Here is a 27,378-nt window from a genome sequence, read left to right as displayed (position 1 = left end):
ATGACGTGATGTCGTTAAGGCTCAAGGATTTTAATCTTATTTGTTTAAGACATTTATTCACAAAGGTCTAAGAAAGGGCATTTACCTGAGTGGACTGAGTAGACAAGAAGCACTTGACAGAGCGGAGGTTTCTTCTTTCTAAATATACACTTTGGGGACAATATACAGCGCTGGCTTTATATAAAGTCTACTTCTAAAGAGGATTTGCTTGGAGGTGAGCTGCATCTTTTCCGCACTGTGTTATACACATGTTATGTAGATGAGCTTTCTTTTCCAGAATAATTGTGTTTGGTTGTCGCTGTCGAGTTGTGATTTTGGCCGCATTATGTGTCTATATTTGTGTGTTGGTTGGAAATAATTTTGCTGTTTAAAAGTCAGTTTGTCATGTCTTTGCAAATTAGTCTCCTTGAGGACAGATTTAACATTGATTTCTTTTAGTTTTCATTAAGTGTGTTTGCCAGCAACATGACGGAATAATGAAAGTCTTGGGGTTTTGTGGAGTGTGTGTCTTATTGGTTATCTGGTAATGATTTGTCTGGTTTGCATGCATTAGACTCTGCCTGTTCAGAACTAGAAAAACAAATTACTGATTACTGTTAAATGTGTGTATTATATGTGAGTGTGTGGTAATAACAATATGAATCTTGAATGATTCATACTGCTGATTGAGTGCCATACTGCCCGCAGGACAGTGATGATGGACTCTGTGTGTGTGTGTGTGTGTGTGTGCGTGCGTGCGTGCGTGCGTGCGTGCGTGTGTGCGCGTGGGTGTGTTCTGCTCACAGCCAATGATAATGACGAAGTTGTTTTGGCTGAGCTGCTGCAGTTTGTTTAGTTCCTTTGTTGTTAGTGCACAACTTTTTAATGACATTTTATATTCTTTCACATTTGTTTGTGTAGAAGCACAAGAAGAAATAAAAAAAAACTTAAATACTGACTTTCAAAGAAGGAAGCAGACCCTGATTTAATTGCTTTACTCGTGATATCTGTAATCAGACATTAGACCACCTGTTATATGTTCTTTATTTCATCATCCCTGCAGGTAATAGCATGTGAGCAGCAGTTGGACTCCACCTACGACGCCCGTTGTGATGTCTGGTCCCTGGGCATCACAGCTATAGAGCTAGGAGATGGAGACCCACCGCTCTCTGACCTTCACCCAATGAGAGCCCTTTTTAAAATACCCAGGTAAACCTGCCATAATTGCATCATATTCTGCTGTGCTGAATGAAAACTACAGAAGTACAGAAACTACAAGATTATAACCACTCTGCTTCCATTTTTAAAGCTGGAACCATGCATGCAAATAGCCTTTGCCTTAAGATACAGCTCACCCCAGGCAGAAGTAGAATAAGATGATATTTTCTTCACTACCCTGATACGGACCATCTCACAAGACTGGGCATGTTTTCATTATCTGACTCCTCGGCTTGTAAAGATAGCATAATGTATAGCGCTTGCACTGCAATAAAGAAAAGTCCTCTCCTACTTCCAACATAGTGATTTGTGCCTCTATACAGACTGTCACCACACTAAGTACAGTCTTTTTAGTTCAAATGGCTTTTTTCTGCTTGCAGGGCTTTATCCATTACATACTCCCTCCCTGGCACTCATCCCAATGATCCTGCTGGGAGGAGGCTGCGGGCACAGCCCCTCTTTCTCTTTGTTTCTACTGTGAGCTGAAGCTGATTTTCTAATTGTTTATCTTCACCTGATTTCAGTGTGAGAGCATTTAACCATCACAGCACAGCTCTTTGTCCATCACTGCCCTGAAACACGCACACGCCTACACACACAGACTGCTGCTGTGTCACGGCTGTCCTGTGTGTTTGCTCTGGGGGTCGTGCTCCAACGGAGCCATCACACAGCTTTCTCACAATCTATGTGACTGCTGCAGCCAGAGCTCCGGGCTCCCTCTTCACACTCCTCACTTCCCTCCGCTCACTACTCTGGCTTCATTTGTCAAGCAGTCTTGGAAAAAGCCACGCTGAGGGCATTAGTTCATCCACTCTCTCTTATTTAGTACACATTTGCCCTCCCCCCCTCAAACAGCAGACCACCGAAGCCATTCCTCATTTTTATTATGATTGTTATAATCCTGATTTTCTATCAATAACTAGTATGGTTATTTTTATTAGTACAGTTTTACCTACTAATTGAGGCACACAAGAGCTTGACACAATGCATGCAAACATATAATACTATAATGTATTTTATATGCAGTGATGCCATACAAGCCCATGCCGTTTCTCTATTGACGTTTCTTGAGAATTGTCTGCCATATTGGATGTGATGCAACCAACAGTTGTGAGGGAAAATGCATAAAACCTGCTGGTTGGCAAGTTGTTTCTTGAAGATTGCTGGCTGTTGCTGAGTGAAATGGATTGCAAAGCTGGCACTGCATCAAAAACCTCCTTGTGTTTACTACGGTTCCTGCAGCTCCCTGTGGTTTGTATGGAAGGCGCTTACTTGTCTAAAAACTCTCGCAAACCAAACACAAACCAGAAATGGAGAATTTTCGCCTTCGAAGTGAGTCGCAGCTCAGCTCTGCAGCCAACACACTTAAGAAGACGCAAATTTTAACTCTAGATTGCTTTGGTAAACAAAGCAGTTGGTATACATGGTTGACTCAACGGCTGCAAGGTGCAAATCAGCCCATCACCCCTCCACCACCGTGCTTGACAGTTATGCTGTGTTTGTGTTTTGCCAAATGTGGAGCTGTGAAACATCTCCACATTGGTCCTGTCTGTCCAAGAACATTGTTCTAGGAAGGTTGTTCCCATTTAGGAAGGTTGGCAACTGTGTTGAATTGATGCGCAGAAGTACTTGTTTCTTTCCTCCTTGGTATTGTGTTAACACAGACCTGAATCCTCCAGACCTGCAAACTAACAAATCTTCTGCTTTCATAGAGAAGATCAGACTTGCTGATGATCATTTAACTAAGTGCATTTGATAAGCAGCACCTGGCTGATACGTTTCCTATTTATTCCTATGGAAGGCTGTACTTAGCACACACAATGTTTCTGCATTTTGATTTCACTTTTGTGTAAATAGTGTAATATGTCATGTGTTGCTCTTCATATGTGGTTGTATTTATCTAACTTTAAGTCCTCCTACGGACCAGATTACTTTCATTACGTACTGATGGATTACCGTTATTTTCAACATGATTGTTATATTTTGCCAATGTATCATGGATTATGAAAAAACATAGGTCTACACTGAAAGGAGTGTGCAATGGAAACATTGTATCATATTTCAACATATGGAGCTGAATCCAAAAAGATAAAGAGTAAACATACAGAGGAACAAGTCCAGTAGTCTTTTATGTTGTTTCCTCATTGCCTTATATTTCAAGGTTCAAGGTTCTTTATTCGTCACCTTGAACCTTGAACCTTGAATTTAAATAAGAAGAGAAAATGAGGACTGCAGAGAAGGACTAAGACAACAGTATATGTATGGAAGCCAAATCTGTGCTCAAAGCTTCGGTCTCTGGAGCGGATAAAAGATTTAAAGTGCTATTATAATTGTGCTCAGGTGTTAATAGCTAAGCTTTCATTTTCATTATGTGTAACAGAGAGGATTTAAACTTGCCTCCAATACTTTACTAAGTGAACTTTTGGCAGGCGAAACTGAACAAATTGCTTTAGCGAACTGGGGTACAAACAAGAAATTATATTTAAAACAGTCCAAGTCCTTGCAGCCTTTATAGTGCTTTAAAAAGCAGCTTTATTATTCAGGTAACCCAATGCAACTACCCCAAGTTATCTCTGCAGGGCTCTCTTTGTCTTTCGGATAAGAAAAACACTTTAATGATCACAGTATTAGCTGAACAGCCTGAAAATAAAGGCCTGATGCATTTCCTGTCTATATTGGTTGTGTTGTGTGATAAAAAGGAGACGAATGTCCTCTCATTAGACCAATTATTTGCTGTCAGAGCCAACGTGCGAAAGGCCTCCATGCATTAACAGGCAGCAGTGACTTCGCTGCCGAGTACCTGGAACCCTCTCGTAAAGAGGTACTTAAAGCCGAACAGGGAATCCAATTAACCGAGTTGTTTTTCTGCTGTGAGGCCTTGTTAAGTTTAACCCCACAACAATGTGTGTATGTTTTCAGGGTAAAGTATTTAAGAAGTTCTGGTTTGAGTCTATACACAAGTTTCCAGCTGCACTGCTCTGATGGCTGAAAGCTACCACTTTTTGCCACCAGAGAAACACCCCTGGATGCCCTCAGTGACGAATCGTCCCAGCCTTCTGTTCTCCGCCCTGCCTGCTTAAATCCTATCTCATCTTATCTTTCCATTTATCTTTTCCATTTCTTCCCGTAACAGAAACCCGCCGCCTACTCTCCACCAGCCGGAGCTCTGGTCAGATGAGTTTAATGACTTCATCTGCAAGTGAGTGTGGCTTCTAGTGTTTATCCTTCCTGTGTGAATAATAAATATTTACACAGATAACCCGCTGCTTTGAATATGAATCTGAGAAATGCACTGCACTCCTCTTTCTGCCTCATGCTCGTTCTCCCACCTCACAGATGTCTGATTAAGGACTTTGAGCTGAGACCGAATGTGCAAGACCTGCTCCAGCATGTGTTCATCAAACAGACTGTCGGCAGAGAGAAAATCCTGCAAAAACAATTGATTGAGCTCATTGATCTCAACCAGCAAATTGGAGTGATTGAAAAAACAAGGTATTGTGTCCTTATGGCTTTTGTCTCTATGTTTTTGTCCTGATATCTCGCTGTATGAGCCAAATACTCCCACACCGTAAAGTGTTTGATCGATTTTGATACAAAGCCCATGAAAAACTTAAAATATAACGCCCTTCCTGTCAGCGGTTGTTATATGCTAGGCTGTTGCTTAGCTTTTGCCGACAGTATAATCCAAATTACCCTACTTGCTGGATGTTTTACAAGCCCTGTCATCCTCACACAAAAAACAGGTCAATCCTGCACCGGCTGCACTTGAGCTGTAGGCTCCTTAGCATGAGTTAAAATGTTGCCCTTTAAAGTGAGTTTCTCCCTGTACAGTGATAACATGTCGATCCCGTTTCTGTCATTTAAGCCATCATGGAAAGACAGACAGAAGCTCAGACAGTAATGACAGGTAACTATAGAGGATGCTTTTGTGACGCAGTAGGAGCTTTTATAATTCAGTCAAAGCTCTTGTTGTAGTTGTGATTGCACACGTATTTGCCATCAACTGCCACCCTGCCCTTCTTACATCGTTGTCTGTTTTAATGTTCAAATCATGTTATTGTCGCTGTTTGTTCTGTTTTATGAGTTTTCATTTATAATACTGTAATGTCATTTGATGCTGTCAGTGGTTATGATATTTACTGTAAATCAATTACAGGAGCTTAAAAGCTCACGTGTGTTCAGCATTACCTATCAGATAAATGATGCTTCAGTAGAGACACAGTGAAATAGGATTCCTGGAACTTGACCCTGGAACGTTTTCAGGGATTGAGCCTCTGACCTTCCGATTTATAGATGACCTGCTTTACCACCTGACCAGCTTAACCTGTAGAAAGGCCATATCCCATAAATGAGGTGTACTTCATACCATGAAAAAATGTTAGAGCTTGAAAATAGAGGACAACTAATTCATGCACATGAAGTAACAACCAACTTTTCTTAAAAGAGTTGGTGTCTGACAGTAACATCATGATGTGTTCTGCCTCACTTTCCCCAAAATAATTATTTTCATATTGATATTTTTGTTTACAGGCAGCATCCACAGCCTTCAGCTACACTCTTAAAACTGTATGTTGTTGAAATCATAATATAGTAACTAATATTTGACATGAACATTTGAGCGACCTAGCTTAGGTAGTTCTATAGCTCTTTGAAAATGGCACAGAAAGCTAAAATGTGACAGTTTTCCTATTAAAAGTGGATCATCTTGGAATTATTTAAGGATATCTGGTATGGTCAGGCTGGAAGCATGTGGTCAGCTGACATGGAATGAACGTTATGCATACAAACCCCCAAATTACAAAATTACTTGAACCCAATCAACAACACGTAAGTATAAGGAAACATAAGAGTCATGTTGTCTTTCTAAAAGTTAAATAACAATAAAGCTAAAAGCTTGTTCAGTAAATTATGTTCATCACTAAATTTGCTGGTTTCCTGATATCACTTGTCAGTAAATGAACTGACTTGTGGTAATAAGATGATGTTGCAATTCCTACAATGGGTAATTGGAATCTTGTGGGATTATTTTATTCCCTTGTGCAGATTTAATCTCTTGAAAGACACATTTACTTAACTAGAAAAGATTTGTTTACTAAACTTAAGTCACCCACTTCTGAAGTTTATCCTCCCTGTGGGACTATTTTTGTTTTATTTTATCCCTCTCTGTGTCTACTCTTTCCTTGATTAAAATAGAAGATGCTTGAATAGAGACTGAGGTTAGAGTCATAGTCAGACCAGTGCGTCCCAGTAAAAGCTCCTCTGCAAAGTAGCGGGGCTTGCAGTTCTAGAAGAATCTGCAAAATTTAACATTCATTTTTTCAGAGCATGCTCACTAAGAGATGTCATTGTTGTGTTCCAGGCATGAGCGTATTCATACCAAAAAAGGAAGCCACATGAAGACACAGGACGCAGACGAGGTGGATGACCTCGCCACCCTTGAGGTTCTAGATGAGGTAAAAAAAAAAAAATGAATTAGGCTTTTTCACACAATTTCTTTTTTCCCCTTCCTGGCTGCACAACATCAGATAACAAGTTAGAGTTAGGATGAAGTCACTGAATGCAGCAAACATTTTCTGGTGAAAAAGAAAAAAACCCAGAGAATTGATGGGAGTTAGAGCTGAAAATCTCTGCCTGTTTTATTTTTCTCCTTGAAAGCATAGGTAGTTTCTATTGAGATACATTTATGAATTTACAGCAGAGTGCTCTGCTCTCTCTCTCTCTTTGCTGATAGAGTTAATGTAGCTCACCCAACAGCCTCTTTCTCTCAGTCACTTTCATCTATTTTTTAATTGCACTTTGGTGTTTAAGTGAAAGGATAACTTGTGCTGGTCTTCACAACCCACACCAAAAATAATGATAGATCAAGTACTGTTTTCTTAACTTACACACCCGTATGTACGCACATATAAGTGGTATTAATAAAATATTAACTTTGTAATTACCTGCTAAGCTCAAACTGCTCTGTCCCAATCAAAATTGGAATCCTGGCACCGCACTTAGCTGGAATAAAATGGAAAAAATTATTTCTTTTATTTTTGCCCTTCTAGATGGTAACAAATACAACAGTTAAAATTTTCATGTATGATATGATGGAGAAAAAAATATTTGGTTTATTTGATAGATAGTGATTAATGCGTTTAAGTTACAAAATGAGTTACAAAAGTATTTTACTTATAACAAGTCAGGTAAATTTAAAATATACACTGTAAAAAGCTGCCAACATGTTGTTCTAACATTAACCAAGAAAAGTCACCACATATTATTTCAATTCTGTTCAATTTGGTTTTATTTATATAGCACCAAACCACAACAGCAGTCACCTAAAGGCACTATATTTAGGGTAAAGACCCTACAGTAATAGAGGAAACCCCAACAATTAGATGGGCCCCTGCGAGCAAGCAACAGTGGGAAGGACAAACTCCCTTTTAACAGGAAGAAACCTCTGGCAGAGCCAGGCTCAGGGAGGAGCAACTATCTGCCACAAAAACAAACAAAAACTCCAAAATGAACATGGCTTTGTTTCCTTTTGCAGAGGAACATATTTTTATGATATGGTGAATTCTGTGTTTATTATATTCAATACTAATACTGTCCGAAGTCCTCTTGTTGCATTGGGTGTTGGGGTGGCTGTAGCTCAGGTGGCAGAGCAGGTCAGCCACTAACCAGAAGGTCGGTGGTTTGATCCTAGGCTGCTCCAGTCAGCATGCCAAATATCCTTGGGCAAGATACTAACCCCATGTTGCTCTCCGATGCATCCATCGGAGTGTGAATGTGTATGAATGGTAGACTACGTAGCACTTACGTCAGAAAAAAGTGCTTGTGTGAATGGGTGTGATTGGGTGAATGAATTAGTTGTATAAAGCGCTTTGAGTGCTCAGACAGAGTAGAAAAGCGCTATATAAGAACAAGTCCATTTACCATTGGACAAAATAGCCAATATTTGAGTGATTAAACAACTAGTTTAGAAATGATAATCAAAAATGAACACTGATTGAACGTTTACTGCATCTACTGTGATATATTTGTATTTAAGCGCTGTTGAAGGTACACTATGTCACATTATGACATTTAGCATCATTTTTCCTAATTGCCCATTCTGGTCTTTCAAGAACCAAAACAAAACAAAGCAAAAATACACAGCAGCATCTTTGACAGAAAGAACATTTGGAACAATTTATCAAATCTGAGGGATGAACTGACATATTGAATGAGTTGCCAGCGGATATTTCCACCCATCCTTCAAGCTGAAATGGGCTGCTGGTTTGATGGGAACGTTGGCATAAACTAAACTTCTGTGGGTTGTTTTTTTTTTTATTTTTTATAAATATAGTTCTGACTGTCATTTAGCAAGCATCTCATACTGATATTTATTGTCTTTGTTTATTTTTTTCCAGAACACTGTCGCAGATCAGCTTCAGAATCGCTATGGAAATGATCAAATTTACACATATGTGGGCGACACCCTCATTGCAGTCAATCCTTTCCATACAATGGAGATATACACGCCTGAGGTCCGTGGAGATAAATAGACCTTTGTTTTATTTGGATCTGTGTTCTTTCCGTGTACATGCATCTCTACATTTGATCAATAATGCAGTGAATGTAGCCTGGCATAGCTCATTAGAGCCTCTGCAGTTCTTCAGTCTGCTGCATCCCATTTGGCTTCAAACAGTGCACACACATTTTCACAGATACTACCGCTGTTTTTCTGCCTCGTCCATAACTCAGTGGCTCTATTTTCCTCTCAATTATCATGTTTTTGCCTCAAGTTTGTTGCTAATTGAGAGATTATTACAAATCCGCTTTGTAAAATCATTAATTTAGTTTTCTAAAAATATCTATTTTGTTGTATTCATTACACTCTCAAGCACGTCTTTAACAAGCTTTTATCTTTTTCTCCCTCTCTTCATAGCACACTAAGATGTACATAGGAGCTAAGCGTACAGTTAACCCACCACACATCTTCGCTGTGGCTGATACTGCCTACCAATCTATGGTTTCATACAATGCTGATCAGGTAATAAGCTCTTCAGTTATTACAAACTGTTTGAGTTTACTTGTTTAAGTGCTGTTCCACACGATGCCAGAGCAGCAGTTTGACAACACAGACCCTAAAAAAAACAGAAACCAGATACCAGAAAGTACCAAAAGCAGGTTCTGTTTTTTTAATTTTTTTCATTTATTCATTTTTTGCAGGGTTGGGGGGATTTTGTGCGTGATTTTGTGTGATGCTAATAATGCTAAATCTAGTTTGCTAGGATGGTTAGCATGGTGTGTCTATTATTCGATATTGGAGAATTGGCAAGTGAATTAAGGCCTTTTGATTGGATCGTCTTTGGGGAAATTCAAGTACATCCTTTCTAAGAAAGAAAGTTTGCACAAGACTCTGAACAGTACTGTGAAAAATTAAGTACACCCCACGATTCAATAGCTTGCAGAGCCAGTAGCTGTGGTCGAGCTTTAGCCCACTCTTCTTTACAGTGTTGTTTCAGTTCATTGAGGTTTGTGGGCATTCATTTATACACAGTTCGCTTAATATCCTGCTACAGCTTTGCAATCTGGTTCAGGTCTGGGCTTTGACTGGGAAATTTCAAAAACTGATTATTTTCTTTTTCAGGCGTTCTGTGGATTTGCTAGTGTGCTTGGGATCATTGTCTTGCAATATGATTTTATTGTTAATAAAGCTAATAATATAATATGCCTGTCCTATATGGACTCTGTATTTGAATTTTCTTTGTAAAAGAAAGCCAGTATGTTGATTCTCTCTCCACTGTCTGCATTCAGTGACATATTTTAGTGACAATGGTAGTTAAGCTGTTAATAACATTATTAATATTATTCGCGTTTAAGCCTCAAAGCCTTTTTTGTTGACACCACAGGAGTCAGAGTGCATATATAATTAAATGTGACTCAAGTGACTTCTTGTGTGCAGTGTATTGTGATCAGTGGGGAAAGTGGAGCAGGGAAAACAGAGAGTGCTCATCTGCTGGTGCAGCAGCTAACGGTTCTCGGGAAGGTGAGTCATGAAATCCAACCAGCACAACGCTTGATCGTTTGGTAGATATTCTGTTAACGCAGTTTGAAGATCTTGTAATGAGTTCGTTGGTGCTGCAGTTAGTGCCAGTCATGATATGAAGGCTAACTAAAAAGGAAATGTCATTTCTCTTGACCTTTTTTGTATTTATATGAGCAGATTATAGGAAGTGGTAGTGCTACTTGTCATAGTGTAACACTTACTTCTTTTTTTTTTAATTAGTCCCCCATACTAAAGTGGAATATTTTGTTTAGGCCAATAACAGGACACTCCAGGAGAAGATCCTGCTGGTCAACAGCTTGGTGGAGGCATTTGGAAATGCCTGCACTGTCATCAATGACAACTCCAGCCGCTTCGGCAAGTACCTGGAAATGAAGTTCAACGGTGGTGGAACAGTGGTCGGAGCACAGATATCCGAGTATCTGCTGGAAAAATCCAGAGTTGTCCACCAGGCGATGTAAATATCACTTCCTGTTTCTTGTGTTGGTCCCGGTTTTGACTGTTATTACCTTCATTTGAGAGTGACATTCATAGAAAAATACAAATAATCTCTCTGTTCATTTTCTGAAAGAACATTGCCATGAAGGTTATTATTCTGCCCGCTTTCCACGGATCAGCGGATAATAGATTGTCTCTTTTTCTTGCTCTCTTTCACATCTGCTTTTTCATTTGAAACTGGTGGCATTTGCTTTCACCTGCATTTCACTCGGTCCATCATTTCTTCTTATCGTGTGTCTGGGGAGCAGACCGGGTCAAGTGGAAGGGCTAGCTTATTTCCTGTTGGATCAAAGATTGTGGTCTTGCGTGTGTCTTTAGTGGAACTTCAAAGACACACTCAACTGCATTGGAAAACAGACACATGTCAGAGAGGGCTCGATTAGGCCGTACATTGTCTGAATATTTAGTCTGTTAATGGCTGTCGTATTTGGGTTAATAGAACACAGGGTGAACTCTTATGTTTTCATGAATTAATCTTTATTCACATGTTGCATATTTTGTTACCCCTGCAAGATAATTTTCAATTGCTTCATTATGGATATATTTTAATGACACACACACACCTGAAATGATTGTTGATGCTTTCCGATGGGATTTGGTGACAGTATCCTGAATCAAATTTAGTTTGATTATCCTGTTGAAACAAAAATGACTATTTACTAATGGATTTAGCAAAAGATTAGACAGGTTTTCCTTCACCATATTCATGATTAATATAAATTTAAGCTTAAATTTTATTCATAATAAACAACCAAAGGCATTCAGTGTTCATCATCATTCATCTATGCTTGTAATTTATTTCATAAAGTCTTACAATTTGTGTTACTGGTGGAAATACAACTTGGTTTTGAATTTAAAGAAGGATCGTCAGCCTTCTTTATTCAAACGAATATGGGAAGGCGTAGGATTGTTTGCAGATTATATTAGTTTGTCTGTTTTTCCTCCAAATTCCAAAACTATGACATCACAACAATGGGATTGGTCAGTAGCAATGTTGATCCTGGACACTATTAACATGATGCAGGAGTAACACAAACATGGAGATATCAGATAACTCAGGTTTTTAAAAAGCTGGAAACATGTTAACTAACTATTCCTGTGCATATTTTAGCATTGATCATGTTTATTTTGTTAGAAATTTTCTTAAGAAAACAAAACTGGAGTCATGTTAATCATGTGGCGAAAACTAGGGCTGAACGATTATGGAAAATAATCTAATTGCGATTTTTTTGCCCCAATATTGCGATTGCGATGCGATATGCGATTATTTTTTTAAGGTCTTTGTCTTCTGTATTATTAAACAAAGACAAGCAATACATCATATAGTATGGCCAATACTATATTACATTAATTTTAAACTGTTCTTTCCTGGAAGACAGACCTCTGTTATGATGACATGAGGTGATGCATGAATTGATGACTGACATTTTTATTTAACTTCTTCAATCACAACAGTATATTTGAACATACACAATAGTTTATTTTTAGCTTACAAACATCTGAGCATAAAGTGCTGACAAGGAACCCTGGTGTAAACATTAAAATGAAAGTCAGTACAATGCAGATTGCAGAAATATACATAAACAAAATCAGTGGCTTTACCACACTGTTTTTCGACATCTGTGAACTACTAGACAGTCATTCAATTAAAAAATAATATTAAATAAATAAAACTAATAAATAAAAAATACACACATCTTACTGATCTCTGCAGTCAGTAACATTACACATAAAGTGCAAACATAATAGCAATTGTATAAACACACACACAAACACGCCTTTAAATTTTAAAGGCGTGAAATTGGACGGTCTAGTTCTGATTAGCGTCACCGCTGTCTCGGTGGAGTTTAATAAACTCGGCCGTCTGCTTCTTGCTATCTAAAATATAACCAGACACTGGTGTAAATTCTCGACTGTCTCATACTTCTGTTTAATAAGTTTTCTGTTTAATAAGTTTTCTGTTTGACGTTTAGTCAGCTGTGTGAAAACCAAGGAGGAACCCACCCGGGGGATTAATAAAGTTTTATTTTATCTAATCTAATAACTTTAATCTCAGCCAAACCGATTTACTCACGAACAAACAAAACACTGAAAAAAGCCCAACAATAACATTTTTAGGTTGTCTAAGTGACTTATATATTACGTTTAACCCGAGCAGCGAAACTCCGCGGTGATCTGAAAATGATGTGCCGGGAGTTGTGCCGTTCTCGGCCGCATCAGTAACCCTCGAGCTGTCGAGCTGGTGGGTAGCAGACGCCTCTGAAAACGTCGAAGCACTTTTGCAAATATGGGATATCTTGATAAACCGAGCAGATATTTGATGTTTACACAACTACTTTCTCGCCTGAAAATATGTTAAAAGTTTATTTTGTGACCCTGAAAGATTAGTATGAGTAATTTTAAAACTTAGTAGCGGCCGCCATTGCTGGAAACTGGAGTTTGTCTGGGCCGCGCTATGAATTCTGGGATATGGTAGTAATTTGGACAGCCTTCGGCGCGTCGCTGTGACGTAATCGGTCTACAAATGCGGCCTCAGGAGGATGCAGCCCATGAATTTGGACATGTCCAGAGTATAATCGCAGCCTTTGCGGTTAGAAAATTGCACTTGATCATGTCGCGATATTATCGCAAATGCGATATATCGTTCAGCCCTAGCGAAAACATTTACCTAGCATGTCTCCTTTTCAGGAATTTGATTTCCACTATATGTGCGTGTTTCCACAGGGGGGAGAGGAACTTCCACATCTTTTACTACATTTATGCTGGTCTGGCTGACAGGAAGAAGCTAGCCCACTACAAGCTCTCTGACAGCAAAACACCTAAGTAGGTTTGACATTCCTTAGCAATTTTCCCAAAACACTGTTATCTGCGTCCCATGCTGCAAACTCCCAACTTCCAGAGACCCCAGTGGTTCCTTTTTGTTTTGCAGGTATCTGTATCACGAGAACATTAAACTTGGGCCTGACATAGTGAACAACGCTTCCTACAAGGAGCAGTTTGATGCAGTCGAGCAGTGTTTCAAAGTCATTGGATTCACCCTGGAGGTATAAACTGATGTATTCATTACTGGGCCACAGGTTTAGCAGTATAACCTTGATCCCAGTGTTCACACTGACTTGTTCTCACTCTTCCCCATTAAAGTCACTCTATGTAAAAATAACATGTAAACAATCTTACTAGCTATAGCACCAGTATTGCTGGCATTTCAGAATCAGTGTGATCATGCCGGCTTCTTGTCTTGTATATGGCTTGTGATGGAACATAAAGCTGCAGGCACATGTAGGCAATCAGTTCTTGACATTGTGAAAACCTAATGAGGCTCAAAGTACTGATTGCTCTTGGGATCTCCACATCAATAGTACTTATGTTATAATCACTTGGTAGTGCTATTTTACTGTGTCGTTTTGTCGTCCATGAAATGCACTTCAAGCTGATCCCTTAATATATGTGCTGCAGGTGAATTAGTGTTTTGTTTTTGTTTGTTTGTATTGTTTGTAGATTTAAGATTTTAACAAACTGTGCCCTTTTTTGGTCTGTTTGAACTGCTTTCATAGTTCAAAATAATAATTGAGCCACCTATTTTCGGATTGGCTACTCCTCGCAAACAGAAGGTTTAAACAGCAGGTGGGTGGAGCTTCTGTGCTCAAAGCTAGAGCTTTGAGTCTGAGCTGAGGTGACCATATTAGGGATAGTTGCACACACTGATACATGTTTCCATACAAACTGTATTTGTTCTAATTTTTGCAGGAGCTCGGAAATGTTTACAGCACACTGGCTGCCATCCTCAACTCTGGGGACATTGAGTTTTCTCCAGTTGCCTCAGAGCACCAAACAGACAAGAGCAACATCTGCAACATGTCTGTCTTGGAGAATGGTAAGAAAAGAGAGAGAGAAGCACAGTGCATGATGACAGAAAACCAAATATGACTCTGAATTTCCTCTGCTACACCCCCTTCATCCGCCTCCCTCTTTTGCTAACCATCATTAACTCTGCAGGAGTCCTCCATGTTTAGATAAATACAGGAAATGATTTGGTTAAATCAATTACCCAAGACTGCATTAGTACATAAAAATCATTAAGAAGCATACATTTGTAATGGTTAGATATTATAATGCATGCTTTGCATTATATTTTCTGAATTCAAACACCTGTTCTGAATGGTAATTTAGAAAACAACATAGATGCGGCCTATTAATTGAATGAATATTCTCCTGCTCAGTCAGAATGAGGCTACATATTGCATAAGATGTGCTGCTTTGAGTAAACTCCACACTATAAATGCTAACTTTTATCCCCTTCCTTATCTCATGTCACCTCAGTGGCATCTCTGCTTCGTATCCGCTCAGACGAGCTGCAGGAAGCCCTGACCTCCCACTGTGTTGTGGCCCGCGGAGAGACGATCGTCAGACCCAACACAGTGGAAAAAGCAGTGGAGGTGAGGGACGCCATGGGTAAAGCTCTCTACAGCCGTCTCTTCAGCTGGATTGTCAACCGAATCAACGCGCTGCTGCGGCCTGACAGCCAAGGGTAAGATGGGGGGGCAGAGAGTGTAACGGTGTGTTTGGTTGTCACGAATGAGGTCGTCTGACAAAGTTCCTGCTTTTGGATTAAAATAGATACACAACTAGATTCACTGCCAAGTCTTTAAAACTGCAGAATATACTTTAAAATCTACTTGCGTACATATTACATCGAGTATAGTGAGCATCACTATACTCGTGAGCATCACTATACTGGTTTAAGTTGTAAAAGAATTAATGAAGTGTCAAAACACAAAAAAAACCTGTACATTTGAGATGTTAAAACCAACAGTTTAACAGTTTTAAACATAAAAAGACTATTAATTCTTTCTAACGTTTAAATGATGTCTGTCTACTAACATCCTCTCAGCTGAAGTGCTAAAAATTGCACTTCCGCTAATGGCCACTAGAGGCTCATTCTAGAAGCCTCTAGAGTCATACACTCCATGCCCAGTTTTCAAGCAGAAATAAACATTTCTGCAGCCTGCTACAAATTTCTCTTTTGCTATTTCTAGCTAATTTACACCTTTATGACAGATGTATGTTTGTAAATTTAAAAAAAAAAAACTCAAATAATAAAATATTTTAAGGCTTTAAGTTTTACTTTTTACATTATTTTGTTCATTTTGAATTATTTTCTCAAAAGTCTGAATGAGTAAGTTTAAATTTTGACAAAACATAATCTGAAATTTTGACTTGCTGTATGGATGGGGAAAAAAATCAGTGGCAGATAAGCTTCCAACTAAATATCCAAGACCTTTTGCTTTTTACACAAGTAAGAATCATAACTTAAAAATAAGAAAAGTATATGAGTGGTCAGCTAGAGTAGAGAAGTGCAAAATAAGAACCAGTCCACTTACCATTTAAGTGTCAGGCTACCAGAACAACATAGCCATCCCTAGCACCACACGGTTAGCTATTCTATGAATGCATTTAAAGATTTAACATTTTATCCTTGTCTTCTCCAGAGAGGACGACAAGGGCCTTAACATCGGCATCTTGGACATATTTGGTTTTGAAAACTTCAAGAAGAACTCTTTTGAGCAGCTCTGCATCAACATTGCCAACGAGCAGATCCAGTTTTACTTCAACCAGCACATCTTTGCGTGGGAACAGGTAAAGTTCAGCCCACAAACCTCACACCAGCATGCCCCCCAGCCTGTCACTGAATTCAAATAACACTTTCTCAGAACGTGAATCCCTCCTGAACAGCTCTCTGTGTGCAGTTTTCACCTTGGTTCTAACTCATTTCCATCTAAATTGAGATAACATGTCATCGTTTGTCAGTCTGCATTTTAAAAGAGATGGCAAGGGTAAAATATGCTGCTGTCTTTATTCACGGCAGAATGAGGTTCTCTGTTCTCCCCTCGTGCAGTCTCGTGAGAGGGTTTTGCCTTTGGGGGGGGTCAGAGAATGGTTTGCCAATGTTAAATGATTTGGAGTCACCCATTGGGAGGTGTTATAAATCATTCTAAACGAGGGTCAATTAGGAGTTGAAGACACTTAGTGCTGGACTTAAATTCACTCTTGGGTATTGTTGGAACCAGGCCCAGAAATATATTGTCCTATGCAACCATCATATGTATATCCAGAGCATAAGGGAAATGTACGGTGCTGTGAGATTAATAGTTCTACATAAATAAGGCAGAATTAAAGGATTGCTGTATGGTAAGGTTTTATCAGCAGTGCATTTACTCCGCTGCCCTCATGTTTTCATGTATGTTTATGCGTGTGGTTGCATATTGTCCCAATCTATCTGCATCCATGCTGATTTTTTTTTCTGCTTTACTTCATTTTCTTCACAGTGGCACTTCATGCTCGAATAAGCAGATTGATTTGATATTGTTTGTTCCCATTTTGACCTGTTCTCCGTGGAGTAGAAGTCCCTGGTGATGTTGCTGAGTCATAGTAGCAGCTCTGAGTCAGCCTGATGTGATCAGGTTTGCTCACTTTGCCCTGCAGATCAGATTTATCAGAGCCGAGTTAAGAGGAGATAAAAGACAACAAATCAACATCGTTGATTTAATATAGTTATGTCCATAAACAGCTGTTTTGGGGCAATTTATGTAGGTAAATTTCTAGACGCTTTTATTTTAAAAGGTCAAGCCTTTGTGAACGCTAAAGCGTGACATTAAAGAAATAAAACCGAGGATATAAAACTGTACTGCTGTTTAATGGATCTTAAAGTGCATTTGGTATTGTAAGACAAGATTTCACTCATGCAGAAATACGGCTTTATTATTAAGGCAGCAGCATTAATAGCATCTTAGTATCAAGGAGATCAAGGAGTAATGACTATTGACCATGTATAGTAACCCAGTCCTAAAGGCTGTCCTGTGACAGTGAATATGTGTCATTAACCAGAGATCAGAAAAGCTACAGTGTCTTGCTAGGATTAGGAGATTAACCTTGGAATTAGTTTGATATTTAGAGCCAACTGGAGAGATCAGCATTCCATGAAAGGTTATTCACTTGTTCATAATTCATTCTAACATGTTATCATATATTAGGGTTAGCTAAAGGAATCCCAAACACACTTCTACTCCACGGAGAAGTTGATTTGACATCTTATTTGGACCTTTTTATTTGGTAACATGAAAATCGATGGAAAACTTAAGAAACTCAGGCTTTCATCAAGCTGTTGGAAGGTGTTTTGACCCATGAAAGGAGGCCATTAAAGACATTACATCACGAGTGCTTATTTCCACTCCTGTGCAGGATGAGTACCTGAATGAAGAAGTTGATGCTCGGATGATCGAGTACGAGGACAACCGGCCACTCCTGGACCTGTTCTTGCAGAAGCCCATGGGGATGCTGTCACTTCTGGATGAAGAGAGCCGCTTCCCGCAGGCCACTGACCAGACACTCGTAGGTGAGCTGCTCAGATTTCAATAGAGAAATGTTTGTTTTATTTGCTTTATTATTTATGTTATCATGTTTTGAGTTTGGTAACCTCGGTAACCACAACTTCCTGTTAGTGCAGGGGCTGATTACATATGAGGTGTTAATCTAACTTTTCTCCAACTACAGTATACACTCTGATATTTTGCTTTGTCCCAGAGCAAGATAACAAGTGTGGTTGAGTTGTGGTGATCATTTAGGTTGTAGCTCCAAAACGATGACCACACAGTGACAGATGTTTAAAGTTGGCTGCTGTGACGGTTTCACAGTCAAATATAGCTTGGAACAAAATATCAGAAATTTAGGTTGACCCTCTCACAAGCTTGGCTGCTGCTGTGCCCTACATATACTATACTATAGATTTATATGATATTTATATGATATTATAACTTGAATCTGGGGTGTGTAGGGACCTTCGGATGGCCTTGGGTGTTTGGATAATTAACTCATGCAGTCTGATATTTTAGAGAAATTTGAAGGTAATCTCAAGACAAAAAGCTTCTGGAGGCCAATGAGGGTTGACCTGGGCTTTGGGATTCACCACTATGCTGGAAAGGTAATTTAACATTTAATTCTAATCATAAACTGAAGCTGTTTGGCATTTGCTATTCATATCTTTCTTTATACCTCTCTACCAAACCTTAAGGTGATTTACAATGCCGCGGGCTTCTTGGCCAAGAACAGAGAAACCCTTCCAGCTGACATTATCCTGCTGCTGCGGTCGTCGGAGAATGAGCTCATTCGCAAGCTTGTCACTCACCCCCTCACCAGAACAGGTGAAGCAGACACAACCGCTCTTTGTGAATGAAGTTAAAATCAAGTTAAGAAAGAAAGGTAGAAGGTGAAAAGCTCCAACTTTTGCTTCAATTACTTGAAAACGGTGCAGAAGTACTTAAAATAAAATGACAGGCCATTCTTAGCCTGTTTAGCTTCCTCCTCTGTTCACGTTCACTGACTTGATCAGCAGTAACTCTCAGCATGACAGGAGCCTACTGTTTAGACTTAATGTAACCTCAGTAATTATCCCACCTGATTAAAATAACGTGCACTGCTCTGTTTCTTCAGATGGTTTCTGGATGTGTGACTAAGTCTCTTTTCTCTGTTGAGGGCAGTTTGTTCACTGACTCGCTCTCTAATCCACTATTCATTTCACAGGCAACCTTGCCCACACCAAGGGTAAAGGCATAAACACAATACGGAGCCCACGGACCCCGACACGCACCATCACCCTCGCCAAGGTACTTACAGCACTGTCTGCATTATCACTGTATTATCTCCCACATAAAGAACTTCCTCTGAAAAGTTGTTCAATTTATTTTCTCCATATTACTCTCACTACTCCAGTCGAGACCTGCTGCTGAATTACAGTTCAGATACTTGTGTCTACTGTGTTTTTCATTCATTCTCGCTCTGTTTTTACCCAACTGTAATTACTGCTTATTTTATTTATTTTCTCACCTTTCTTTCGTTTTTCTTTTTCCCTTTCGCTGCATTTCTGTTTCAAAAGATGGGAGTGCTAAGTTTATACAGTTCTTTTTCTTTTAGCGAGGTAATAAAGATGTGTGTATAACTATACCCTTTCCTCACTCTAGATATCCTTATAACAACCAATTGGATCCCGATATAGTGGCATGTAGCTTGGTTTGAGATAGTTACAGTTAAAGTTACTTAGTTCAACAAAGTGAAAAGCGACCTATTATGCATTTCCTTATTTTCTATTTGATATACTTGTCAAAAAAAAAGAAACACAAGTAACATAACTATCATATACAGTATATATATATGTATAATATAAGACTTTTAACCTGCAGAATGGCCTCCTCTGGACGTGCAAGCAACACCTCCGTGCCTCCTGTGTTAACAAAATAGTAATTCCATTAATTAAAACCAGAACTGAAAGCTAATCAACGTGTTTGGGGTTTTTAAAAGATTAAAAATGCACAATAATCAGTTTTAAAACAAAGATATGATGATATTTTATATGTCATCATATACAACTTTGCATAGCTCCTCATGTTTAACATGACAAAAGTTCTAAAGTATCAGTTCAGCATGAGCTCCTAATGAGCCAAAAGCTTGTTATGATGCCAAGGAGAGCAGGTATCCCTAATGTGGTTATCTCAGGCACACAGCTCTGTCTGAACAGAGGCCCCGCCTACCTGCTGTTGAAATAATGTGTTTGTGAGAGGCAGCCAATCAGATGATAGTTGGCTTAAAGGAAGAGGGAAAAGAGCTGAAGCAGAGAGTGATTTGACGGGAATCACTCAAAGCTATTTTAATGGACTCCAAGCATAAAAATATAAAGCTGGAAATGAGCATAAAAGGTCTACTTAAAAGTATTTTCCTGCATTAAGTCTCTGTGCAGATCATTATGTGTATTTGCAGCCTTGCTTTGCAAAATGCTAAATGCACCTAAAAACCCTTACTTCCTTCTGATGTATCTCTTATGCCGTGCTAATACTAGACTTGTTCATACAGGGAGTGCAGAATTATTAGGCAAGTTGTATTTTTGTGGAATAATTTTATTATTGAACAACAACCATGTTCTCAATGAACCCAAAAAACTCATTAATATCAAAGCTGAATGTTTTTGGAAGTAGTTTTTAGTTTGTTTTTAGTTTTAGCTATTTTAGGGGGATATCTGTGTGTGCAGGTGACTATTACTGTGCATAATTATTAGGCAACTTAACAAAAAACAAATATATACCCATTTCAATTATTTATTTTTACCAGTGACACCAATATAACATCTCCACATTCACAAATATACATTTCTGACATTCAAAAACAAAACAAAAACAAATCAGCGACCAATATAGCCACCTTTCTTTGCAAGGACACTCAAAAGCCTGCCATCCATGGATTCTGTCGGTGTTTTGATCTGTTCACCATCAACATTGCGTGCAGCAGCAGCCACAGCCTCCCAGACACTGTTCAGAGAGGTGTACTGTTTTCCCTCCTTGTAAATCTCACATTTGATGATGGACCACAGGTTCTCAATGGGGTTCAGATCAGGTGAACAAGGTGGCCATGTCATTAGTTTTTCTTCTTTTATACCCTTTCTTGCCAGCCACGCTGTGGAGTACTTGGACGCGTGTGATGGAGCATTGTCCTGCATGGAAATCATGTTTTTCTTGAAGGATGCAGACTTCTTCCTGTACCACTGCTTGAAGAAGGTGTCTTCCAGAAACTGGCAGTAGGACTGGGAGTTGAGCTTGACTCCATCCTCAACCCGAAAAGGCCCCACAAGCTCATCTTTGATGATACCAGCCCAAACCAGTACTCCACCTCCACCTTGCTGGCATCTGAGTCGGACTGGAGCTCTCTGCCCTTTACCAATCCAGCCACGGGCCCATCCATCTGGCCCATCAAGACTCACTCTCATTTCATCAGTCCATAAAACCTTAGAAAAACCAGTCTTGAGATATTTCTTGGCCCAGTCTTGACGTTTCAGCTTGTGTGTCTTGTTCAGTGGTGGTCGTCTTTCAGCCTTTCTTACCTTGGCCATGTCTCTGAGTATTGCACACCTTGTGCTTTTGGGCACTCCAGTGATGTTGCAGCTCTGAAATATGGCCAAACTGGTGGCAAGTGGCATCTTGGCAGCTGCACGCTTGACTTTTCTCAGTTCATGGGCAGTTATTTTGCACCTTGGTTTTTCCACACGCTTCTTGCGACCCTGTTGACTATTTTGAATGAAACGCTTGATTGTTTGATGATCACGCTTCAGAAGCTTTGCAATTTTGAGACTGCTGCATCCCTCTGCAAGCTATCTCACTATTTTTGACTTTTCTGAGCCTGTCAAGTCCTTCTTTTGACCCATTTTGCCAAAGGAAAGGAAGTTGCCTAATAATTATGCACACCTGATATAGGGTGTTGATGTCATTAGACCACACCCCTTCTCATTACAGAGATGCACATCACCTAATATGCTTAATTGGTAGTAGGCTTTCGAGCCTATACAGCTTGGAGTAAGACAACATGCATGAAGAGGATGATGTGGACAAAATACTCATTTGCCTAATAATTTTGCACTCCCTGTATATCACTGTGGTGGATTTGTGTTTATAGCACCATGCCTAATTCTGCTACGCAATTTCAGAAAAATGGCTTACATAGTCAATCAAATTTTTTTTTAAATGCTTTTAAAACAGTGTTAAAACTTTAAATTTTGCACTCCAAGCATTCCGTAATCAGCCTGACTCTTTCAGGTGCCAGTATCCAAATAAAACTCCTCCTGGCAACTCAATTGCGTGGCTTTACGTGCCGGTGTGAATTAGTTTAGATTGCAGCCGTACACCATTGCTAAATGTAAGCCTCAAAGCCATTTGCTCACCTAAAACCAATCGACAGCGGCTACATTTACAAGAACTGTTTGATTAGTTCTTGAATTAATTTCCATTCATCTGCATATTTTAGGGAAAAAGCTCATCAAAGGTTTTGCTCTTGAGAAGCCACGATGAGCGATTTAAATGCTAAAAAACAGCATTAGGCTGATGGCGTGCTATAAAGGTGGTCTTCTCCCCGTTGTGTTTGTGTTGAGAATTAGAAGTAGAGCTTGTTAAAATGTTACCAAATATGTGGTAAAGGACAATTAAGTGGTTATTTTTTTATTTTTATTTAGCTGTCTGTTTCTTTTTTTTTTGGGGGGGGGGGGTTGTTTTGTTTTTTTCTAAGCAGTTTTTAAGCATTGAGTCATTGACATGTGACCGATTTGGGTGTAACACTGTTGTATATAAGTAGACCATATTCTTGATTTGGCACTACTTGTTTATCCACTTTATGCGTCTCTTTTGCAGCGTTCTCTGGAATTAAAGCCTGCAAAAAAATTCTTGCTTGATGTAAGCAAATGAAAACGGTGATTGGTGGTTTTTCAAAAACACAATCAAATGTTTGGAGTAAAATTTGCACAGGAGAAAAAAGATAAACCACATACATGTTTTATTATTTAGTCGGATATCCATACTGTACAAGCAGAAATTATAGAGAGTAGTATTATATCATATACCCGGTATTATTGGCCTTTTTTAATATGTTTTATGTTTTTGGGGTTTTTTTTAGCCAGGTGAATCTGGAGACACGCCTTACCACCCTAGAGAAACCACCAACATGAGAACACAGACAGTGGCCTCCTACTTCAGAGTAAGATTTGAACATTTTTTTAAATTATTTAATTTTATTTGCTTGGATCAGTTATTTGGGAGGTTTTTAGAGAGAGCCACAAATTAACAAACAAATACAGTTGTACTCAGTAGTTCACATACACTCATCATGAGCATGATTTCAAAGTAATTTTGAGCTTTTAATCATTTCTTTTAAGTGTTTTGTTTCCAGGGTGGAATGATTGTACAGCAAAGATCCTAAAGATTTATGCATTTATTTTGAATTTTCTACACAGGGTCAGAATTATAAATACAAACATAGAAATGATACATACAACCTCAGATATATAGATACTCTTTTAGGGCCAGGGCTGGATAACCACCATCTACCATTATAGAATTGTACCATAAATTTCTAGCTGGTTTTCTTTGAGTGCCTTCTCTCACCAGAGACATTATAACTACCATATATTTGCCACAACTACCCCTAATCTTCTTCTTCTGCTCCTTCTAGTACTCTTTGATGGACCTTCTGTCCAAGATGGTGGCAGGTCAGCCTCACTTTGTGCGCTGCATCAAGCCCAACAACGATCGCCATGCCAACAAGTTTGACCGTGAAAAGGTTCTGGTCCAGCTTCGATACACTGGTGTTCTGGAGACTGCCAAGATCAGACGCCAGGGTTACTCTCACCGCATCCTGTTTGCTAACTTCATTAAGAGGTCAGTGGTGAAAAGCAGAGCTTATGAAGTGATTACAAAATCAGCGTGTAGAACCTTGATATTAGTGTCCAGATAATTACATTGATTGCTGCAGGTACTACTTATTGGCTTACCATGCTAACGAGGAGCCCGCTGCAACCCCAGAAACATGTGCTGCAATACTGGAGAAGGCCAAGCTGGAAAACTGGGCTATGGGAAAGACAAAGGTAAGGAGAGATTTCATTTCATTCATTCATTTCATTTCATTTATTTGTTCATTTTCAGGCACAACAAATACCTATATTGAACATAAAATGCACAAAACAAAAAACAAAAATTGCCTGAAATTTGGTGTTTACTGTTGTTTCTTACTGTTTGGTTAAGTTGAGGCAAGAAATTAAAAGAAATTTTCCACCTTTTTATTGTTGCATCCCTTCATGATCCAGCAGGAATCTCAAACATACGGAACAAACATCCAAATGTAGCACATTGAGCTCAGAGTTGTGCAGATTTTTTTGAGTCTCCTTTGCCAGAGGCCAATTTAAAACTTCAATACTAAATAAAACTTTTTTCCACACATTATGGTCATGAATAGATTCAAATCAAGTTAATAAAGGACTCCAGATGAAGGCTCATACACCCAAACCATTTAGGTTAAACAAGGCATGAAAATAAAAGAATGTGCTTCTGATTTTTTATTTTTTTATTTTAAATCTATAACCAAAGAGCATTTCAAAGATCATCATCATCTAATTTCATAGATTTGAGTGAACAACAGTGATTATCCCACAACTGTAAAAGGCTGATGGGGTGTGGTCGTCACCCTGCCAAGCGGTCAGGTGGTTGGGTGGCATGGACCCTCAAGTTTCTGTATTAAAATAGCTCGAGAACAAAGCAACATAAGATTTTGAAATTTATACCATAGATGTATCCACTAAAAACGTTGGAAAATGTTGAATCTCAGTGACCTCTTTCTCAAGGTTATGGTCAAAGGTCAGGTTTTCATCCAGTATGGACAGCTCCTGAAAATCTTGGAGTTTGAATCCCGATGACGTGATCTCAAGGTCAGAGGTCAGATTTTCAAATTTATACCTTAGGTCCATTAACTAGGAGGCTAAGGGGTAGCACTGACAGCTGCCAGTATTTTTATTCTGATTACCTAGGGTTAGGGTAAATATTAATACAAACTGAAGCCAGTTTAGTGAAGGCTCAATTCTTTGTATTGCTTTATCTTCTGCTGCTTTATGGATTAGCATTTATTTATTACTTTTCTAATCTTGATAACAACTTAAAACACTTTGCACTATGAGACTCATATGCATTCATATTGCACTGACGCGCACATGCAAATGCCACATACAAAGGTACCTTAAATTGTTGAACCCAGAAATCTCCTGCTGTGAAAGAACAATAACTTCCGCACTGTCGTGCCTGAAAAGGGAATCCAACAGTGCTTGCGTGATTCTGCATTTGAGGCTAAACCTACAGTGTTATGTTTGTATTTCAATAACTAACAGTTGTTTTTATCCCTCTGGGCTTAGGTGTTTCTCAAGTATTACCACGTTGAACATCTGAATCTGATGGTACAGCAGACAACACAGCGAATCATCCTGGTCCAGGCTTGTGTTCGAGGCTGGCTTGGAGCCAAGCGGTACCGGCGGATATTAAAAGAGCGAGAACAAAGTGCCCTGGTGCTGCAGTCAGGTTAGTAAACTGTGCACGCTGGTTGTGTACCACAATGTCAACAAGTTATAGAGGAGGCATAAATTTTATTTTTTTTTGTGCTGCAGCATACAGAGGACATCAAGCTCGGAAGAGGGTAGCTGATGAGAAAAGCAAAGCAAAGTTGGAGGCCTTCATCATCCAGTTTCAGGCTGGTAGGAGTCTGATATTAAATTAGTTACATTATCTATATGTGGTGCGTATTATATTGGCTTACCCTTATTCCATTTTCTTCTTCAGTTTGCCGAGGCTATCTCGCAAAAAAGAGGTACAAAGAGATGGTAGATGAGAAGAATAAAGCGGCAACCAAGATTCAGGCTCGCTACAGAGGGCATAAAGAAAGGAAGAGCTTTAAAAGAAAGCTGTAAGAGAGATGGAAGCTATGCACAAAGCAGCAGTGAAATGTCTTTTTTTCTTTTCTTCTTTTTAACATAAATGTGTCTATTTTGCTTCCAGGGAAGCCAGAGAGAAAGAGAAAGCAGAGACTGCTTCGAAAGAAAATGAGGAACAGATAGCAAAACCAGAAAATGATGCAGAGAACGAGGAGGAGGAAACTAAAGCTGCAGTGGTTCTTCAAAGCAACTATAGGGGCTACAAAGAGAGAAAAAAGTTTAAGGAGAGAAAAAAGACGATGGCTGGAGCAGAGCTGGAATTGCCAAATGCAACAGCGGAAGAGGGACAGGAAAAAGATGTCCAAGAGTTGGCTAACAAAGAAGGAGTAGGTGAAAAGTCAGCTGATAAACAAGAGGAGAATGAGGAAGATGAAGAAAGTACTTATGAAGCAGAGGAGAATGATGACAGTGATAATACTCAGGTGCCAGAAGATGAGCACACAGAAGTGGCAGAGGAAGCAGTGATTCAGGATGCTGAGCCTAAAAAAGAAGAGCAGGAGGATGGTGGACAGAAAAAAACTGCAGGTGAGGAAGCTGCTGATTTAGAAGAGGAAACCAAGGCGGCCACTGTTCTCCAGAGTAACTTCAGGGGCTACAAAGAGCGGAAGAAACTAGAGGAAGAAGGCAAAATCCCAGCTAAGAAACAGAAAGCAAAAAGTCCTGCAGGGGACGAAGTGCTGGAAAAGGAACCAGGTAGTGACGAGGCAGAAAAAGAAGCCTCGACAACAGCTGAAAATGCAGATGAGACCAAAGCGGCTGTAGTGCTTCAGAGCAATTTCAGAGGCCACAAGGAGCGCAAACGACTCGAAGAGGAGGGAAAGCTCCCCAAGAAAAGGCAGAAGGAGAAAGATGTTCCATCAGAGCCTCCAAAGGAGGAAGAGACAGAGGAATCTCTTCCAGAACCCCAGGAGAACACTTCTAGTGAGAACCGAGAAGGGCTGGATGAAGAGAAAGCAGCTACTGTCATCCAGAGTAACTTCCGAGGCCACCGGGACCGAAAGAAAATGAAAGCTGAGAGGGAAGCGCAATTGAAAGCTAAGGAGGAATCTGGGACTCCCACTGATGCAGAACAGGAGGAGGCTGTGGACATCACTGATGTGGTAATTGAACGTAAAGATGAGACAGACGTTGAAAACCAAAGACTGGAGGAAGAACACGCTGCAGTGAAGATCCAGAGTAACTTCAGAGGGTACAAGGACAGGAAGAACCTGAAGGCCAACAAGGAAGCTGCACAGAAAGAGACAAGAAGGCTGGAGAGCTTCTCCAGACAGGTTATAGCCTCAAACAGATTTTATTGAAAACTCACTATCTTGTC

At 39.5% G+C, this 27,378-nt stretch overlaps 1 protein-coding gene across 6 annotated transcripts in view; it reads left to right on the top strand.

The window, feature by feature from the left end:
* The window catches only part of myo3a (myosin IIIA), a 73,515-nt gene that overhangs the window by 30,184 nt on the left and 15,953 nt on the right, over window positions 1–27,378 (top strand). For 2 of the 6 annotated variants that reach the window (XM_026180075.1, XM_026180076.1), the window contains exons 7-33: window positions 1,043–1,188; window positions 4,331–4,396; window positions 4,534–4,689; window positions 5,063–5,104; window positions 6,557–6,650; window positions 8,592–8,708; window positions 9,110–9,214; window positions 10,130–10,213; window positions 10,486–10,688; window positions 13,454–13,552; window positions 13,659–13,773; window positions 14,477–14,603; window positions 15,050–15,257; window positions 16,219–16,366; window positions 17,969–18,122; window positions 18,619–18,707; window positions 18,798–18,927; window positions 19,307–19,389; window positions 19,659–19,700; window positions 22,948–22,989; window positions 23,210–23,290; window positions 23,765–23,970; window positions 24,065–24,176; window positions 25,491–25,653; window positions 25,740–25,826; window positions 25,912–26,035; window positions 26,128–27,334. In XM_026180075.1, the coding sequence (XP_026035860.1) occupies window positions 1,043–1,188; window positions 4,331–4,396; window positions 4,534–4,689; window positions 5,063–5,104; window positions 6,557–6,650; window positions 8,592–8,708; window positions 9,110–9,214; window positions 10,130–10,213; window positions 10,486–10,688; window positions 13,454–13,552; window positions 13,659–13,773; window positions 14,477–14,603; window positions 15,050–15,257; window positions 16,219–16,366; window positions 17,969–18,122; window positions 18,619–18,707; window positions 18,798–18,927; window positions 19,307–19,389; window positions 19,659–19,700; window positions 22,948–22,989; window positions 23,210–23,290; window positions 23,765–23,970; window positions 24,065–24,176; window positions 25,491–25,653; window positions 25,740–25,826; window positions 25,912–26,035; window positions 26,128–27,334 (4,230 nt within the window). The remainder of the gene's footprint in view (window positions 1–1,042; window positions 1,189–4,330; window positions 4,397–4,533; window positions 4,690–5,062; window positions 5,105–6,556; window positions 6,651–8,591; window positions 8,709–9,109; window positions 9,215–10,129; window positions 10,214–10,485; window positions 10,689–13,453; window positions 13,553–13,658; window positions 13,774–14,476; window positions 14,604–15,049; window positions 15,258–16,218; window positions 16,367–17,968; window positions 18,123–18,618; window positions 18,708–18,797; window positions 18,928–19,306; window positions 19,390–19,658; window positions 19,701–22,947; window positions 22,990–23,209; window positions 23,291–23,764; window positions 23,971–24,064; window positions 24,177–25,490; window positions 25,654–25,739; window positions 25,827–25,911; window positions 26,036–26,127; window positions 27,335–27,378) is intronic. The other 4 variants (XM_026180078.1, XM_026180077.1, XM_026180079.1 and 1 more) reach the window with 4 other exon arrangements.

This window comes from Astatotilapia calliptera, chromosome 9 (assembly GCF_900246225.1).
Source record: "Astatotilapia calliptera chromosome 9, fAstCal1.2, whole genome shotgun sequence".
Classification (NCBI taxonomy): domain Eukaryota; kingdom Metazoa; phylum Chordata; class Actinopteri; order Cichliformes; family Cichlidae; genus Astatotilapia; species Astatotilapia calliptera.
The sequence above is the reverse complement of the archived record's forward strand: the minus strand, read 5'-3'. Positions and strand labels throughout refer to the sequence as shown.